This window comes from Calonectris borealis, chromosome 1, assembly GCF_964195595.1.
Source record: "Calonectris borealis chromosome 1, bCalBor7.hap1.2, whole genome shotgun sequence".
NCBI classification, from domain to species: domain Eukaryota; kingdom Metazoa; phylum Chordata; class Aves; order Procellariiformes; family Procellariidae; genus Calonectris; species Calonectris borealis.
In genome coordinates, this window is record NC_134312.1 from 173,552,270 (window position 1) to 173,565,926 (window position 13,657).

Here is a 13,657-nt window from a genome sequence, read left to right on the forward strand (position 1 = left end):
ATGTCTTCCATTGAATGTGAGACTTCTGGAAGAAGGAGATGCCTCCAAAGAAATTCTTGGTCACATGCTTAAGCTTTAAAATGGAGGAAAAATACAGTTTTAAGCAACAAATTGCTGGTCCTTGATCTACATATAATCATCCTCAATTAAACTTAATACAGCACTGCTTGAGTCTAGATTTTAAAAAGAAAAAGTAGTCTGGAGAAAAATTTAAATACATACTTCATTGCTTTCTTCAAATACAAATCTTCTCTTGAAGACGTAGATGGGAAATATTTTAAAAATAACAAATAAATTTCAAAATTAATAAGTGGATAAGAAAAAAATCATATGATTTGAATAATTTTCTTCATGGAACAGGTGTTTTTGGATAGCTATTTCCTTCATAAGTGATAACTCTGCATTTTAAATATGGTAATTACTAAGAGTTGTATGGTTATGTTTTTTAAATTTAGCATTGATATGATCATATTGTTCTAAATTAGTATTTTGAATGTAATGTTGTAGGATGTAAGGCATGATAATTAATGTTTTTAACTATTAAAGACAGTAATGGATATTTGCTATCAAATTTTACTCCAGTGTGAGTCTATTGTATTTCCATTGCTTGGAGTACAGTTGCATAGTTACAAGTTCAGGTAGAACTGTCACTGTGGGATATTTATTGTTTCTTTGCATGATATTTTGGTCTTATTATCAATAAATAACAACTTTTATTTAGGGCCTTTTGAATTTAGGAAAACAAGATTATTATATTATTATTATTCATTTTTTTCATTGCTTCTAATTTGAATTTTGTTTAACACGCTGTTTCCATTTTGTGAGCTTTCCTATGCATGTGCAAAATGTTTCTCCTCAGGCCCCCTTGTATTTCCTGGTCCTATTTTTATGAACCATCGAGAACAGGCTCTAGCCAGAATCAGACCCCATCCAGCACAGCTAAAGCATAAACGGGACAAGCACAAAGGTATTTGGTCTTCCTTATTGGCTAGGGTGGAAATAAGCCAATCCTGCCAGTCACTTCTTCCATGCGCTGAATCTGTCTTTTCAAAGAACTGCCTTTGAAAAAGGGTTCTGCCTTTCTTCTTGTTAGTATCTTGTTACCTGAGGAGAAAGAAAACGCATTTAAATGTTGACCTTTTTTTAGAAGTGTAAATGTTTGGTAATCTGCATCATCTTTGTTTTTCTTTCCTTTTTTTTTTTTGTTTTGTTTTGACGAAATATGCGTTGTCTTTCTGTGTGTCTCTCCTCATTTCTAATGCTGTCTCATTCCTAAGGTTCTTTAATTTTACTGTAGGAAACTTGAGCACCTTCCAGTGATTCAGACTGCTGCATTGCATTTGTGTTGGTTTGTTGAACTTGTGTGTTGTATATTTGGAGTGATTGCTTTAACGTGTCAATTTCAGACTTGTTAATTCTAGGATAAAATTTTTCATAGATACGTTATCTTTTAACAAGCCTTTTTTTAGAAATGAAATATTTAAAATAATGTAAACAACACCTTTTATTTACTAGCTTTGAATGGGGAGAATACAAATCAAAGTACAGGTTTTATGCTGCAATATTTTTGAGTTGAACGTTCTTTTGCATAATGTGAGTAAGGAGGTGTCTTTGATATTTCTGACATTTTTGTATGTCTGGAAGGCCAATTCATTATACCTTGAATTTCTAAATGTGTAATTTGTTCGGATAGAAGTGATTTTTTTTTTTTTAGGAAGAGGTAGAGTATTACTAAAAGTTTCAACTGAATTTATTAAGCTTGAGCTGTATCAAATCTGATTGTAGTTTGTATATATCTGTATATAGATGTGTGTGTACATATGTGTGCATATATAAAGGATAAATATGTAAAATGTAGATTACAGACCTGATGAAAGTAAGTAGAAAGCTCCTAAAATGGTGAGGGCCCAGAATGCTTCAACTGTTTTTTAAAGAATAGCTAAATATGAAAAGAATTGTTAGAATGGCATTTCAGTTGAATTAACGGAAGTTAGTGATAATATTTGGCATGTATGCAAACAAATTGTATGACAGTTTGAAGCTTTTTGGGATATGATTTCAGTGTGTGTGGGTGATAGGCCTACCTAGTTATGAACATACTGGATCATGAAATCATCTTAAGTTTATTTTAGGGAAATGAAAGCAGAATCTGATCCTTTGTATTTGCATAATATGTATTCAATCTATCTGGAAAACATATCATCTGAGCTTTAAGTCTTGATGGATTAAATAGAATAACCTATCATAATCTCCCTGGAAGAGATTGGATGCTGAAAGACAAAACATACAGAACATAAATGCTGTCATTTGCGTGACAGTTTGCTGATGACCAGTATTCTTGAGCTGGATACTGCTGCTAGTTGTACTGCTTGCAAGGCCTTGACCTCATAGGCAAGTGCATAAAGGAGTACACTCATCCTGCCTATATCTGGACTTTTTCAGCATGTGTTAGTAGTTGGAGCTCACTTCAGCTCAAGTATCTCCTTACAAGAGGTATACTCATTAGTGTCAGTTTGAGGTTTGCATTGCTTCTTGGAGTTGTAAGAACAATGCAAAGGTCTGTATTGTGGTGAAAGATTTTGTCAGATGTGCTCTGTAGAACTGAACATTTTTTTTTCCTTGAGGAAGGCTATATGCGAAGAAACGTTCAGTTTCTTTTAGTTCTTTGTGTCTCATGCTAAGCAGATAAGGAAGATTGTAACATCTTTGAGCAAGTAAACTTTGAGACCCTTCTCTGCCTCAGAAGATTGCTTCTCGAAAGACAACATAAATTCCACTGGAAACTAGAAATGCCCCTTAATTTCTGGAAGAGCTTCCAAGAGAAAAAGGAAAACTGGTGAAGTGGGTTGTTATCAAAGTAATGGGGAAGGTGGGAATCATGAAAAAGATAAGAAGTATACCTCATCTTAAAAGGCATGCCTCTTTTACTATACATAGAATGTAAAAGCAGTAATCAAGCAATCTGAGGCAGGGATGTTGACTTCAGTAAAAGGACACTATAACACTGAAATCATGTTCTTTTGTTTTATTTTTGAATGTAATGCTTTCCAAACTGGCATTCTTACTTCCGTGGCTTCTGCTAAAGTAGTCTTGTAACTCTTCACACCAACCAGACCTTCAAGGTCTTTGGGCAAGGAAAATTTATTTTGACTGGTAATACTGATGAGGCCTGTAGTAAACTTGCTGGTACCTGTTCCTGCTTCTCTATTTGCAGCTGCAGAATTTCTCTTGATAATGATATTTGAACTTGAATGTGAACAGCTTCTTCAGGACTGTTGATTATGGCCTAATTAAAAAAATATATTTGATATGTACTTGTACACATTATCAAATCTACATGCTTTTCACTTGTGGAATTCTTCTGTTGAATTGCCCAGTTGAAAACTCCTTCAACTTCACCAAAATACCCATTTTCTGGAAAGCTTGCCATTGTCATCTACTCTTTTCACATTTATAGGGTCTGCGTGTCAAGGTCCTTGTTATTACAAAAAATGCGTATTAAGCATAATCATTATCTTTCTGATCTATGTCTGTGTCTCCATCACAAGTGTAGACAGAAAGGAGCAGGTGCCACCTTCTTAGTATTCATGGAGTGCTTTGACACTAAGAAGAAAAATGAGCTTGTGCTTCATCATTCTTTAATGAGGTAGTGAGTTCCTAGTCTTCATCTCCAATCCCTGTGGACTTCATCACTGGGGATCTCAGTAAAAAAGATTAATGAAAGTCTGTAGAATTTTCTCAACTGTAGAAATGAACTGAGTAGCAATTAAAAACAAAGTAAGCTCCTTAAGTCAATTAAGGTTCTGCAAGCAAATGCCACCTTTTTTCTGTATTTGGGAGTACTGGCAATGAAAAAAATGTTTAAACAGTATGAAACCAAATACCCTCAAAAGGACAAAGGTTAGATGAAGCTGGACCTGCATGGATGGAACAAGCTATATATCAACCATTTTGCAAATGCTAGTACAAAGTTATCAGATGTTCAAGAAAATTTACTTGTAATTTACTTTTTAACTGTAAAATACCATCTGAAGGGTAAACTAATTTGAAGCACTGATTGGAGAAAGACAGCTGACAATGAAAACCTACATCTAAGACTTAATAGAAGTGAATGATACTGGAGCCTTTATATGTTTCATATTGACATTTCCATAGTCTGATAGTCTTGTTTTCATGTGCTAAGTGTTTCTGAAGGAGCTCAAAACACAGAGGTGTTGCTTGAGACTTTAGCTCTTTGCTCAAGAAGATAAAAGTTGCACCAAAACTGTTCCAGAGCCACTTTTTCTTTACTAGGTTTTTACACACTGTCATCAATAAGGAGACACTTTAGACAGGAACTTTCTTGGAATTTGAGGCTTGAAGAATGTGAGAGTATGTCAAACTTCACAAGCATACATAATCAGCAGCTGTTGTCATGTGTTATCATGACAACAAATATTAATTTGTTAATAACAATTATTAATAACAGAGTTGACTTTATAACATACCTTTTTTGCTATTATGAGTTCTCTATTCAGTTCTATATAGTCGCTCTATTCAGACTTCCTTATTGTCTTTCATACCAGCCCCTCTCTTCCCCATCATTCAGTAATTCTTTTTGGAGGGTTAAATTTAATTAGATGAAGTTGCCCAGAATTTTGAAGAGGTTAGGAATAACTCTTTATGTCATATACTGCAAAAGGAGACTTATGCCTGTGAACCATTGCAAAACATAAACAAAGCAGGACTAGCAGTAGCTGATAGAGGAAGAAGAAACTGCTAAAGCAATTCCCTCTATTGAATAGGTGGATAAAGTATAGCATTGATATGAGCTTTGATTCATTCTCTAGAGTTTAGAAATTGTGACTGCTTCCTTGTCTCTCAAAGAGACCCACCACTTAAATGACTTACTCCAGAAGTTACACTTGTTAAATGATTTGAAAAGTTATACTTGTCATTTTGTAAGGTCCTTTTGGTATCTGTGGAGAATAAGGTAACTCATAAATGTATGCCTTTTTGTCCTCCTGTGAATTAAAGCTGAATACCTAATTTAAGAAGGCAACATTCAAAGTAGCTTTCCTGGTTTCTGTCCTCTGTTGAAAAGAGGCTAGAAGTGGATCTCTACTCCTCCAAAACATATGTTTCTACTTGGCAAGCTATCCGGGTCACAGAAAATACCTAAGAATTCACACTCTGTCGAATACACTTGTTTCGGTTTGTATTCATATAGTGTAGAAAAATAAGTACATGGAGATGATGGATGTGCTTTACCATTGCTCAGGATTGCAGTTTTGCTTGCATCCAGGTCAGATAATGAAATAAATGATTTGGCCAGTAAATTCCTGTTTACATTTACTTTTTGGCTGAGCTAAACCGATAAGCCGATACTGGTTCAAAATTCAGGGCACAGTTATTACTAAGTTTGTAATTAGCATGCAAGTTTATTATCACATTATCATAAGTGCTATGCACTTGTGATTCTGCATCTCAAATTTCAGCTATAAGCTCAAGTAAACTCTGTAGCAACCTCTCAAGCATCCAACAGACTTACTTTTTTTCCTGCCTTCATAGGATGGATGATTTTCACAACCAGAGGTAGGTTTCTTTCCTCCCTATACGGAGGAATAGGTAGCTATAATATTGATTACAGATATTTCAGCTGAAGCCCGTGGTGGACAGCCAAGAAGCTGCAGTCACAGGTTGATTTGTTCAAATAATGTTGTTGTGTATAAAGCCTATAGATGATATGAAGGCATTCAGAACATCCTGTGAGGGTTGAACATCACAGATACTAACCAGTAACTTGACTGATATGCTTTATTTGGGTAATCACTGCTGAACTGAACAAAGATTTTTTGGCAAATGATGGGGTATAAAGAGACAGTTATTCTAAGAATTTTTTGTGTACAGTCATACTACATTAAAGCTTTTCATCTGTGAGGAGAAGAAACGCATTTAACATCTTTAGAAGTGCTTTTTCCCTCCTCCAAAAATGGTCAGTGAGAAACAAAATATCATCAACCTTACTGCAGCTGGGGAACACTAACTAAATGTTTTTCCTCGGGTCTGGACTAAGGTTCGAGATGATGTTCTGTAACAATGTTGAGGGGTTTTTTTGCCAGCAGAACTCTCATTTATAAGTTATGACTTCACTTGCTGTTGGGACTTAATGAGCTTTTTCTTCATTCCTGGAAAGCAGCTTTTTCTTTTGTGGTAGCAATATCAGCCAGGAGAACTTTTGAGCATATTTCACAGAGTGAAAAATTGTCTTCAGGAGTTAAGAATTCTCTAAGGAAAATGGAGTGGTGATGGCGGGAGGGTTGGTTGATTGTATTTCCGGTTATCTCGCTTTCCTTCCCCAACTGTTTAAGATAACCGAGATGAAAACCCATCATTGTGGAGTTGTTCATGGAGCCCACCCCTTGGTGTTGACAGCAGGAAGCACTTTGGAGCTTTTCCTTGGTGCTTTCTTCTCTCTCAGGGAGATCAAAGAAGTCAAAGTTTCTGTTCAGTGGTAGTCCTGTTGGATAACACTGGAAGTACTAACTTGCTCTGCTTACAAGGTTCCATTCATTGAGTCTCTGCTTCAGTAGTCTTTCTTTCTATGCTTCCCTTTTAGGAACAGTTATTTTGATATTACTTCTAATGAAACGAATATGTGCACAGTTGTTTGAAGAAAAGCAAGCGTATTTATTGTTCTCCATAGTTACAATTGTTCTTCGAGACACGTGAGAATAAGCTTTCTGCATCCACATTTTGCTCACATATCTAAAAAAAATTTTGAATCTGTGAAAGTCCTGAAAGGAAAGGGGGTGACCCAGTTTATTTGCAGCCTTAGCTCTAAGTGTAAGAGCTTGTAGAACCTGGTTCTCCTGGCCAGTGCTGCTAGAAAAATATGATATGCATTGGCCATGTAATGGAGTATACAGATAAACAGTATAGCCCAAAAGTATGCTCTAAAGGTAAGTAGTGATATTCTATTTAGTTTTGTATATTTTAGTCAAAAGACACTTCTTTTGCCTAAACAAGACTAGCTGAATCTTACTTTTTTTAGTTACGAGGGTTTTGTACTTACCGCACGTAAATTATTTGAGAGTGCTTATCAAGCTCTGAAGATCCAGCCAATTCAAAACTCATAAGACAGTTACTAACCACGCAAAGAAGGCTGAGAGGAGTTCCGTCTTCAGTTTGCAAGTTTCACACTTAAGCAAAGTAAGATATGTGTGGAAGTCAGTTGCTTTCATTCCTGCATTCTTAAAGGCTTTGAGAAGTTAGCTTTGGAATTTGAAAATACCAACTCTGTAAAACGTTTTCCTTTAAAATAATTTATTGCTCGGATAAGGAATTACAAAATTTGTTTCATGTGAATGTACTTGTCTCTACATCTTGCACAACAATATTTAGTGTTTCCTTAAGGGTAATACGGTGTTAGGCTTTCATTTGCAACTTTGGAAAAAATGGGTATGTATCTAGAATCATCTTTTATTTAAAGGCAGTATCACATATTTATCATTTGAGAAAACAGCAATCCTCAACTATTTATTAGTAATTGTTGAAGCACCTAAGAGCAGTATGTTTTTCTTACGATGAGGCAGGAAAGGCACATGTACCTGTTCAGGTGTCTGCAGATCACTTGATACGCCACTGTTACCTGACCAGAATACAACTTCTGCTAGATTTTGTTAATATGACTGTGCATAGGTGACATGGTTGTTGTGTGTCTAATTCGTTTCATTGTTGGCGTGCAGCCATGACACATACTTACTGGACATGTGCATTCCTGGCAGGTGACTGTTCAAGTGCATTTGCACAGTGGGTGAGCTTACATTTTTCATTACAGTCATCCATGAATGAGGGAGGAGGGGAGACAGGGGCCAGAGGTAGACTTCCAGAACAATTAGCTTTTTTCTGCTCCTATCCGAAAAGCTTGTGTGAAAGAGGGATGCAGTAAGTAGGCTGCTTGCTGAATAAATAATTCTGGTGGCAATATTAGCCCTTAGAACCATCTCTTGATTACTTTGGCATGTAGAGTTTAATGCAAAAGTAGGCATAAAAAGTTAAAAGATACTGTATTGGAGAAATAGCCAAGTTGTTAACTAAAATATTAGACGCATGTTGAGGCAGAATTACATGACTAGGAGGAAAAATTCTGTATTTTCAGGGGTTTTTGTTGTTGTTGTTAAATAGTGGTTCTGTCTCTGTATTTCCTTCTGTTGTTAATACAAAAAAAAGCTGCAAGCAGACCTTCAGAAACATTTCTTCTAATATGCATGCAGTCTGGTAGTACACAACTGATGCTGTTGGAAAAACCTCAAAAATCCCATGGTAATTAAGAGCCAGACAATTCCTTTACCATGTCTCCATTTCACACGTATCCAACATGTAGTGCAAATGTAATTCTTCGATGAAGGGTACCCACATTTTCAAAAGGATTCTTTACCTATGCTATTAAACCTAATTCTTTGAAAGCATTACTTAATATCGATACGCGCTGTTCCTTTACACATGTAAACTACATGGAGATTCATATAATTTCTGTATTCAGTCATCACTAGAAAAGAGCTTTGTTTCCAGAACAGTAAGATTTGTTAAAACAGGTTTGTAATAAAAGTGCTGAAATTACTTTACTGTATCAGCAGTTTCCATGCAATAAAAAGGAAAGAAAGTTTGAGCAAGATGTATAAAACCAGAACTATAAGTCTAAAAGATTTGTAAGTCTGTAAAGTGCTATGCTGCACGCAATGAATAATGAAGTCTCAGAGTTCAGACTTTCACTAATGATTATTCAGGAAAACGTGTAGAAATTATAAATATAGATCTAAATTAACAACACCTGGAATGCTTTGAGCAGCAATTGTTTCCCTGTATCAATTTTGTTAATAAAGCGGTAATCAGTCAGAATTATCACGGAAACAATATGGAATCTCCTTTGTGCAGTTATTTTTCACTTCATGTATTTTCTGTCATTTCTCTATGCTAGAGACAGTGTGACTGAAGTTATATATGAAATTTTTTATTGTGAAAATGCACTTTCTTTAGAGCTTTCATTGCCTGCTTTCTACACAGGTATAGGTGTTTTAATGGTGATGAGCATGCTGTCTATTTCTATGTCATGTTGGTTTCCTGCTAGTACTATGAAACCACCTTCCTTTGTGATCCTGTGACCATATAGTTTAATTATAGTGTAATTGTTAGATGACGTAAACATTCTGATTTCTGGAGAATATAACGGCTTTCAATAGTTTAGAAATAATACACTTATTTGTCGCTTCAGTGCTTTTATCTGATGCAAGAGCAGTTTGATTTTAGGAACCAATAATGCACTTCATACTAAAAGAAATCACAGAAACAATGTCTAAAAATACATCTTAAACAGACAGGAAACAGACATGCTAGTAGTGAGTATGTCGGCATTGTTAGAAATGAGCTGCATAAGTAATTGTTAATTATGTAAAACAAGGGCTATATGACCAAGTTTGAGTCAAGTAAAATCCTTAACAAGTAGTAATTGAAAAAAAAGACCAGGTGATGCCTATTGAGTTTAACTACAGTACTTTCTGTCTACTTCATAATGCTATTTTATTGAAGAATGAAAGTGATGGTTATTAAGCAAAAGTTATGCAGTTGTTTGAATTTCCTGTTTTGCTGGTCATTTTTGTCTGCTCTTTGGAAGTTTCTGCTTTAGAGGATGCAATATTTTCCAGTGTGTAACTTTGTGGCCGGTTGTTTAGAAGTAGAGTTTCTGTCATCTTTCACGTCTACTTTGATGACACATTTTGAGCTGTCTCTCTTACTGTTCTGTGAGTTCTTTCTCATACCTTACAAATGGCGGGGTGAGGAGTTATTTATTATGCTTGTTCTATTCATTCTTCTAGTATAACTCTTTTAGAAGACATGGGATATAATTATAAGTTTTGTTTATAGACGGAAGTGGAGAAAGAGGTGAGAAGGATGCCAGCAAAATCACAACCTATCCACCAGGGGCTGTCCGCTTTGACTGTGAACTGCGAGCCGTACAAGTCAGTTGTGGATTTCACCATTCAGGTAAAAACAAATAAATCAATGTTAATTATAGCGTAGGATTTTTGTTGGTTTTTTTTAATGTTGTCATACGTGTTTTCACTGCTTTGTGTTTCATTTTCAATAAGGCTGTACACGGGAGTGTTACAGATTGAAAGGGTTGCAGGCTCATTTTGTAGCCTACTACACTGTCCTTCAACAGTCAAAAGGACTATAAGTATCATATATTGAGCTACGTCAAAGCTTTTAAGCAATTTTTGAGTTATTTGAAAACATCTGCATGGCACAGCTCTAGCCCTGCATAGAGATGCTAGCTGTGATGGATTGTGGAATCCGCTATAGATCTCTTAGCGTTTCAGTAGGGATTGTTAACTATGCTGCTCAGAAAGGCTAAACAGCACTGGTGCAGTACCATGTTAACATGTGCATATGTCAGAAAAATATTACACTTTTTTGTTTGTTTTTTTTCAGTGGTTTTGATGGAGAATGGTGATGTTTACACATTTGGATATGGGCAGCATGGGCAGCTTGGACACGGTGATGTTAATTCCAGGTGAGCTGGTAATTAAAGGACATGATTGCGTATTGCTGTACTGCGGCATAAAAAGTGGCTAAATTTGTGTTTTTCTGTAGCTAGCAAGTGTGAAAATTCAAATATTGTCCAAATAAAGTTGATAAGCTCTTGTGCTGCACTTATTCCCCATAATCCCCTGGATATAGATACAGTAACAGTATTGTTGTACTGTGTAAGTAATTTGTTTAATACATGAAGACTTCTGTGCATATTTATTAGCATAGCTTTGATAACTGAGTTTGAAATGCTTCTGTATCTTCCATTCTCCCTACGTATATGAGAATGACATTGAAATCTCATTAAGATTTCATTATTTCTGTAAAATACTACATATGCAATAATTCAAATAGTATGATGTTGTAAACATAGATTAACCTGTTTCTGTTACGCCATTGACAGTAGTTCATTTATGATAAAATCTCATTTTTGTTTATTATTAATCTTCAAAATTAAGTCACTAAGCTTGGGTCTCAGCTGCATTTTGTAGACACTTATTTTGGATGTCAGCATGAGAGTGATGTGTGCTTTCTTGCGGTCAATGGAAATAGAGAAGTCAACAGAATATGGAGAGCTATTTGACTAACCACCCTCTACTTAATCTACTTTATGCTCAGTAGCTCTGTAAACTTTATGGGCTTGATCTCCATTGACTACAGTGAGAACATAGATAATTAAATATAGGTGTCTTTAACATGAAGCTCAATCTCACCCTTAGTATCTCATCCTTAGTATCTTATCTACTAACTAAAGTAAAAAAATCAGTGTCCTGCCATAAAAGAAAATGTAATAATGTTGTTCATTGGGCACGTACATATACCATATAACACATAAGATGGGATTTTGAATAATGGGAATCATTGAGTTTTTGTGTATGTCCAGTAATGTCCAGTATCCTTATGTAAAAGGCATACAAAGTGGAGCATCCATGACCTGTCTTCAGTTCTGTCATTTCTCTTGTAGCAGTGAGATGAAAATTATTGAACATCTATCCTCCTAATCTCTTTGGAGACTTCCAAATCATTTCTTTTGTCAAGTTTTTGAAGAAATCTTCATCATCTTAAAACTTTCATTGGATTCACTAAACAAAAGGGGGAGAGGGAAGGAAGAAGGAAAGTTTACTGGAAGTGTTACTTTTTATTGACTGCTGTGCCCAATGGTGGTCTCTAAACTGTTACCCTACTCAGTTTACATGGGACTGGTGAATGCAGTCTGTTTCTGCCTATGATAGAGCCATATCACACAGAAGTACTCTGTTTTTCATTCCTGGAAATTCGTGGATACTTGTTCCAAGCTACAACTGCTTTAGCTGGCAACTCAAGTCACTACTAGAATAAGGCCAGTTTCTGTCTTAAATGCTGAAGAGGTACAAACAGCAGTGGCATTTGTACTGGTAACTCTCTGTCTCCTATTTCCAACTTTGATGAAATCGCTTGGCTTTTCTGAAGGCATCGGACTTGTCTGCTGTATCTGTCAGAATTTCAGGCAGTAAACCCCACATCTGTTGCTTATTTAGAAGAAGCTGGATGGAGACCAAATGTAGTTCCAAGTGAGATCCTAGAAGAGAACATGAAACATCCTGTGCCAAAGGATAGCGCTTGACCAGGCCTAGAAGCTGAGGAGGTACAAGCGACTTGGCACTGACCATTGTATCATTCTACAACAGACCCTAGAGAGTGTCTGAAAAAAGCCTTGAAGAAATTTGGAGTATGTCCTGTGCATGAGAACTGGCTATAGTACTATATTGCTGTTTAGCACCATCATTCAAATGATAATTTCCTCATTGATGTACTTCTTTTTCCAGCTTTAAGTAGAGATCTCTCCTCTGTCCTCACAGTAAGGGATTCAGAGAAGGAAACAGGGAATCCTTATGCAGAGTTCCACCTCAGTTGGGACGCAGTGGTGCTCAGATGGCCAGCTCCAGCCAGGTCAGTGGTATGTCAGTCATGCAGTGTGTCACATTGCCTGTATTGACCTCAGGAAGACCATCATCTTCTGAATCCAGGAACTGATACTCTACCGTGTTTCTGGGAGAGAGACAGAGGGGAGGAAAAAAAAAAAGGAAGTAATATTTAGGCAGCCTAGCTAGTATATCTAAATATGGGGTCCCCTGAAAAACAAGAACTGTCAGGGAAAATGCAGGAACTCTCATTTTCATCTGAGGGAGCCATCTTCATTGCCAGATGAAGCAATGATGAAAGTTCCTGGGCAGCGATTGATGACTTATCCTTTCAAAGACTTCTGTCTTGCAGTGTAAAGATTTAATAGTAAAGCTGTATTTTAAAAAGTCTTGAAAATGCTTAACTATTTTGAATTCTGTGCACCTGTACAGATATGCCTTTCTCCTTAATTAAGGGGATTCTGGACTCCTCTATTAGAGTATGGTAAACACCACGAATTCTTCCTCCTACTTCAGTAGCAATGAGGCATATTACATGCCCTAGAAGGACTTCAGACTATTTTTTATGCACACAAGCAAACAAAACAGCAGATGAACAGGACGATGTGATTCTCAATAAACCATTAATAGAACTGAAATGGTGGGGAGGAACAAGCAATATGCACAAGGTGGTGTTATTTTTTTCTCCAGCAAAGACTTCAGCCATTCACAGATCGACCACTTAAAAATGCAAGTGATCTGGTTCCTGGGAGGCCATTTTTGCCATATCAGTATGCTGGAGGCATTAAACTAGGCTGCATAGGCTTTCTGTTGTAAAATCCACAGTGGCAGATGTTGATGAGCTATTCACTACATGAAGGATTTGTCAGTCTCTGCTTATATTCTCCTCAAATGAGATGCTGGTGGATAGAAACTCAGTGGAAACAAGAAAAGCTTTGCAGTATCTAGTCTTGGTAAAAATAGCATTGTATTCAGGTGAGCAAAGACACGTTTGTTGCTGATGCTTCTCAAGAAGCTGGGACTTAAAACTCCAGGATCTTTCTGTTACTGTTCAGAATTTGCCTGCATTTCTTGTACAAATTGTTGACTTCAGCACTACGTTAGCAAGCACATGATCTGGCAGTCAAGCTCCAGAAATGGAACAACTGAAGTAACACAATCCTGATGTGATTTTGCTTCCGAGGGTT

At 36.4% G+C, this 13,657-nt stretch overlaps 1 protein-coding gene across 35 annotated transcripts in view; it reads left to right on the forward strand.

Moving 5' to 3' along the window:
- The window catches only part of MYCBP2 (MYC binding protein 2), a 205,058-nt gene that overhangs the window by 70,898 nt on the left and 120,503 nt on the right, over positions 1-13,657 (forward strand). For 33 of the 35 annotated variants that reach the window (XR_012671212.1, XR_012671208.1, XR_012671207.1 and 30 more), the window contains 3 exons: positions 860-967; positions 9,904-10,023; positions 10,471-10,552. Coding sequence is in view for 32 of the 35 variants with exons in the window: in XM_075138847.1 (XP_074994948.1) it covers positions 860-967; positions 9,904-10,023; positions 10,471-10,552 (310 nt within the window). In the remaining 3 variants the exon portion in view is untranslated. Of the gene's footprint in view, positions 1-859; positions 968-9,903; positions 10,024-10,470; positions 10,553-12,374; positions 12,499-13,657 lie in introns of those variants that run through there. The other 2 variants (XM_075138850.1, XM_075138718.1) reach the window with 2 other exon arrangements.